The sequence below is a fragment of the Laccaria bicolor genome, genomic scaffold (assembly GCF_000143565.1).
Source record: "Laccaria bicolor S238N-H82 LACBIscaffold_37 genomic scaffold, whole genome shotgun sequence".
Taxonomy (NCBI): domain Eukaryota; kingdom Fungi; phylum Basidiomycota; class Agaricomycetes; order Agaricales; family Hydnangiaceae; genus Laccaria; species Laccaria bicolor.
The window spans coordinates 184,114-190,460 of NW_001889908.1; the positions used below are offsets into that span (position 1 = coordinate 184,114).

Below are 6,347 nucleotides of genomic sequence, written 5' to 3' on the forward strand. Positions count from 1 at the left end.
CTGGTCCAAGGTTAATCCTGGGAGTGCTCCGTCCACAACTCCGTACGCGGATAAAGGATCGGTGTCCTCCTCTGGGTCCCATGGGTGGTGACATCGAGTTGTGTTCGACTACTTCTCGCGTGGTGAGCCTTGAGGAGAAGTCAAGGGAGGCTGACTACGTGTCAGCGCTTATCCTGTTAAGTGAGCAGTTGCAGGGTGCTCAGCCGGCCGGACATGTTGATAGTAAGGTACGCGAGCCTGTAAGGCTTGCGTTGACGTGAGACGCTAGTCGTCGTGCATGGGATGCAAAAGGTGTGATTCAAAAAGATAAAGTAACCCTAATGTAGGGTTCTAATTCATATATACAATCTTCAACTATAGACAATAGTAAACACGGCGCGTGATGTCAATGATAGAGTCCGCAATAATACTACTTCACACCTCCGATCTATCAACGATCTCCTAAACAAGCTTAAAGGAGCCACAGTGTTCACGAAGCTAGATATCCGATGGGGATATAACAATGTCCGAATTAAACAAGGTGATGAATGGAAAGGTGCCTTCATCACTAAAAGAGGACTATTCAAACCAACAGTAATGTTCTTTGGATTGACCAATTCACCCACAACATTCCAAGCCATGATGAATGACTATTTCCCCGATATGATTGCCCAAGGATGGGTTTTGATCTATCTCAACGATATTCTCATATTCTCCAGAGACCCCAGACATCAACATGGACAAACTGAGAAAGTTCTAACAAGACTAGAAGAAAAGGATTTGTTCCTTAAACCAGAGAAGTGCGTTTTCAACACAAGAGAAGTCGAATACCTGGGTTTCATCATAAAACCAAATGAAATCTCCATGGACCTGACAAAGTTAGCTGGAATACAAGACTGGATTCCACCGAAGAATGTAAAAGGCGTCAGATCATTTTTAGGATTTGGCAACTTCTACTGAAGATTTATTGGCAACTACGCAGAAACTGCCAAACCCCTGAACGAACTTACTAAGAAAACAAAAGTTTTCGAATGGTCACAAGAATGTCAAACAGCCTTCGATAACTTAAAGAAGAAGTTTCTAGAGAAACCCATCCTAATCATCCCTGATCCAACAAAACCATTTTACGTTGAATCAGATGCGTCCAAATGGGCTACAGGAGCCGTTCTCTGACAAAGAGATATGAACAGAGATTTGAAACCATGCAGTTACATTTCTCACAGTTTTACTCAGTTAGAAAGGAACTATGACATATATGACAGAGAACTTCTAGGCATCATACGAGCCCTAGAAACGTGGAGACACTTTCTAGAAGAAAGTCCACACCCTGTAACAGTATTTTCAGATCACAAGAATCTGACATACTTCCGAAAAACGCAGAAACTGAACCGCCAACAAGCCAGATGGAGTTTATACCTATCAAGGTTTAATCTTCAACTCATTCACGTTCCTGGATCAAGAATGATCCAATCCGACGCCCTATCCAGACGACCAGATCACGTCCCTGACAATGACGACGATAATGAAAACCTTGTCTTACTCCCAGACAAGATATTCATTAATCTTATTAATGTTGAACTTGCAAAAATGATTGAGTCAACAACAGCTTCAGACAAATTAGTAAAGAACATATCAGATGTTCTTTCTATGAAAGGAATTCCGCCGATTAAATCAAGCCTTTCCAATTGGAAAATAGAAGATGGAAAACTTTTCTATCAAGACCGATGCTACATTCCTGATAGTAACGGAATACGGAAACTCATCATACAAGAGTTTCACGATTCACCAATGACCAGACACCCCGGATAAGACAACACATTAGAAATGGTGCAAAGACATTACTGGTGACCAAGATTACGCCACTTTGTATATGAATATGTTGCAGGATGCGCCACGTGTCAACAGAACAAAATTAACACACATCCTACGCAACCACTGACACAACCAATTAAGTTCACAGCAACATGACCCTTTCAGATGATATCACAAGATTTTATATATCAGGATTACCAAAGACAAAACGAGGCTATGACTGCATAATGGTTGTGGTAGACCATGGCCTTACAAAGGGGGTAATTTTCATCCCAACCAACAAAGAATTAACCGCCCTAGAAGCCGCCGAACTTCAAACAAGCCATTTTCCAAAGCGTCTACAGACCTAGCCGCTCAGTATTTTTGACTGATTCTTTGATAGGCTCATTCAAGTTGACCAGAGGTATGTTCTGGCTACCTTGCCAGTTAGCACATTTTTTTTTTTTCAGATGCCAAAAATGGCCTCCAGAATAAAAACCTTCTCAAGGCTCCAGCTTTCACTGAAATTAGTCCATACCAAGGGAAGTGTAACACAACTACATAATGTAAAAGAATACACAAATACATTTGAGGTACAATAGATTCTTAGAAAGAACCAGAAAAATGAACCAACCTTCATTCTTTTTGCACTCAACTGTATCTTCAAATCTTTCATGATTGGCTGTGTATAATGTTTTACAGTTTGGACACTTTCCTGTAAGCACAGGGACATCTTGGTATACTCTCTGCTCTTTGATCAAAGTAACCAATGGTATGTCACTACTTTTGGTAGATTGACGCTGTCCTTTACCCTCCCCGGCTTAATCCATATGGAATCCATGGAAGGGGGGTGGATTCCAGGAATTCCAGATGGATTCCATGGAATGGCTGATGGACTCCATACTTTCTGGAGATGGGTTCCATGGAATGGCTGATGGACTCCATACTTTCTGGAGATGGATTCCATGGAATGGCTGATGGACTCCATGCTTTCTGGAGATGGATTCCATGGAATGGCTGATGGACTCCATGCTTTCTGGAGATGGATTCCATGGAATGGCTGATGGACTCCATGCTTTCTGGAGATGGATTCCATGGAATACCTGATGGACTCCATACTTCTTTCAGATGGAATAAGTCCCAATTCCACAATTATTATCATAGAATCACAATTTCAGACTTAATCTGTAAAGTTCCATCTTAAACACTAATAAATGAAGAAAACTAAGGTGTATTGAAACAGACTACATAACTTTATTTTACTACATATAATATTAAAGGCAGGGGGAGGGAGAGGTATAGATATAGAGTGATCAAGGGAGGGGGAAGTGATGGAGGCTAGTGGGAGTTGTGGAGAATGAGGGAGGGGAGGGGTGGAGAGTGATGGAGGGGGAAGGAAAGGTGGAGAGTGGGGGAGCAATTGGATGAGGGGGAGCAATTGGAGGAAGGGGAGCAATTGGAGGAGGGGGAGCAATTGGAGGAGGGGGAGCAATGGGGGAGGGTGTGATGTGGAATAAAGATGGAGGGAGGGGGGGGGGAGGGGGCTCACCCGGGCTCGTCACTGCATTCGTGGATGGGCGGCGGACATTTTCGGTGGGCGGGGGACGTTGTTTCGTGGGCGGTGGATGTTTTCGGTGGGTGGCGGATGTTTTCGGTGGGCGGCGGACGTTGTTTCGTGGGCGGTACATGTTTTTCGTGGGCGGCGGACGTTGTTTCGTGGGCGGTACACGTTTTCGGTGGGTGGCGGACGTTGTTTCGTGGGCGGCGGACGTTGTTCGTGGGCGGTGGGCGGCGGACGTTGTCTTCGTGGGCGGGGGACATTGCTGGTGGGCGGTGGCCGTTGGACGTCCTTGGTGGTGGCCGTTGTTTATGGGCGGTTGGCATCGTTGGCGGTGGGCGTCGTTCATGGGCGGTGGAATCGTTTTCGTGGGCGGGAACGTCGTTTGCGGTCGCTGGACGTCCGTGGGCGGTCGTTTTCGTGGGCGCTGGTCGTCGTTGGTGTGGGGTCGTTGACGTTGGCGGGCGCTCGTGGTGGTGGGCGCTCGTTGATGTTGGTGTGGTGTGTTGGTGGGCTGTTCGTGGTGGTGGGTCGTCGTGGCCGAGCAGATACGGCGAACGACGACCGATGTCGTCGTTCGCCGTCTGGTTGCCACGTCGCGACGTGGCACCTGTGGTTTGGTGTTAAAAAGGAGAGGGGTGGGGTGGTTGTTCCCACTTACCTGGGCTGGGCCCTCGTCACGCGTCGTCAGCGTCAGCGTCGTCGTTGTCGATGTCGATGTCGCGGGCGGTCGTGGTTTGTAACGGTGGTGGTGGATGGTGATGGTGGTGGTAGGAAGGAAGGAACGACGTGGCAACGCTTCAGCCACAGCTGTCACGTTTGACGCGGCACGTGCCCAAAAGCGGTATATACATACCTTTAGTTTCTCATATATTAATGCCTTCGTGGCTCAGTTGGCTTGAGCACTGCTTACATTCCCGAGGTTGAGAGTTCAATTCCTCAAGATGTAAAAAAAATTTATTTTACTTAAATATAGTAAGGACACTGTATTCTGATAGTATAATAGTCATTCATTCCTTCCATGGAATCCATATGGACTGCTCCATGGAATCTATGTGGATATGCCTGCATTCCATATGGAATTAATCATTCCATGACCATTCCAGCAGCATTCCATATGGAATCCATGATGTCCATGGAATCAAAAACTGGCTGTGTCCTCAGCCAACATTGATTCCATGGATTCCATATGGATTATACCGGGGAAGGTAAAGACCTCGATTGACGCAATGATCTTGGACTACAACTCTGAATTTCACATGCAAATGAAGGGGGGCAAATGACATAAGCTGGTTCTATCTTGCTGTGTGATAGAGGGAGTAATTTTCCTTTATAACCCCCCTTCTCATCAAATGTTGATAGTTTCAAGCAGCCAGCCAGCTTGTCAAATTTTCCAGCAAGAAGATCAACTTTTGCCTTTTCATCTGGCTCTCATGCAAGTTCATTTTCAGAGAATAAAGTTTCAACCCTCTTCTTTCCAATTCTCAAATAGTGTGAATGAGATTGTGAGAACAGTTGCCAAAGAAATATTAGAGCCAAAGATTGTCTGGATTGCATCACTAAATATGCTGAATGGAATATTTGGAAAAGGACATTGCCCTGAAGAGGTAGCAGATGCCAATGAAACTAGATTTGACCAGATCAAGAGCCAGACTAAAATCCAGTGCTGGGATACAAGTGATATAGCTGATGACAAGAGCAGAAAAGTAAATCTGAAAAGGAAACTAGAACTATTGTACAAATCAGTATTTCTTCTTTCATTTACACTCCAAACACATCAAAAAGAAAAGAAAGAAAATCATAACACTACTTACTCAGAAGCTTCTTCCTCATCTGAACCCCTTGCCTCTTTCAACTTCTTGTGCTTTCTCTGCACCCATGGTCAGTCTTTATCATGATTCTTCTTCTTTGGACTGTCTGAGGCTTTCCTCTTTCCCTTGGGATCACGTCTCTTCAGCTCTCCCTCCCGATCTTTATCCTCAAGCCACTTCTTCAAGTCAGGAAAGGTCAGAGATCAACTGGTCTTAATCCCCAACAAATCCTCAGTGCAGAGGCAATCTTCCAAGTCATCAAGCCAATCTTGCATATCTGGATACTCCTGTGCTCGTAAAAACAATGGCTTCCAAGTTTGGTAGAACTGTGACTTGGTGATGAAAATATCAATGAAGGTGATGATGCTGGGAACCCAGATAGCTGCATCATTAAACTGTGCCTTCCACTCAGCATCCTTGCCCAAGGTGATACAGAGTGTAACAATACACCCGGAAAAATGCGAATTTTAGCAATTTCTCCTATAAAACCTCCTATAGTAGAAATACAGTCATGTTGATCATAAGGATCGTTAGATGCAACCCAGTCTAGTTGATTAAAGTCTACATCCGAGAAATTTGCATGCCTTAGGCAGTAGGAATTGCAGTCGGTTCATGACCGAATCACTTCAATATACTCGAAGTCTAATAAAAGGCTACACTACCATGAAATAGTACACTACAGAGTGTCCTAGAGTAAAAACACCTCAGCACAGGGTGTTGGAGTTTACACCAAACCAGGGTCTCACTTTACTATGGATTAAAAGATATTAATTCTACAAATAAATGCACAAGCCTAGAAACTCGATGCATACCTGACTCGAGAAGTCATTCAGTCACGTGCTACAAAGCATGATCCAAGAAGTCATGTGGGGAAATGCATCACGCGCATCAACACATCACAAATCATGGCATCATTGGCCCAAGAAAGATGGGCTTCGTGAAATATTCCGAAGTCTGCCAAAAGAGAAAGACTATGAACGATTTGCTGTGCGGTCTGAGACCCAGGCATAGTATCTAATAATAGAGAGAAAAATCACTAAGCAGACCGTTCGTCTCGGCTGAACCGATCGTGAAAACTGTTTATGGCGATTCCTGCATACACATCAATACTGATGTGTCGTGTCGCCACAATAGAGAAAACATTACGAAAACTTAAAAGAAGTCAGCTCAGTTGTACCACACACAATTGAGCCGCTTCAAACCTTTAC

General features: G+C 44.6%; 1 protein-coding gene across 1 annotated transcript; it reads left to right on the forward strand.

Moving 5' to 3' along the window:
• Window positions 1–1,943: 1,943 nt before the first annotated feature.
• On the forward strand, window positions 1,944–2,141 carry LACBIDRAFT_307808 (uncharacterized protein; the record flags this gene model as incomplete). Its single annotated transcript, XM_001886314.1, has 1 exon — window positions 1,944–2,141. The coding sequence occupies one exon, from the start codon at window positions 1,944–1,946 to the stop codon at window positions 2,139–2,141; it is 198 nt and encodes a 65-aa protein (XP_001886349.1).
• Window positions 2,142–6,347: the final 4,206 nt, after the last annotated feature.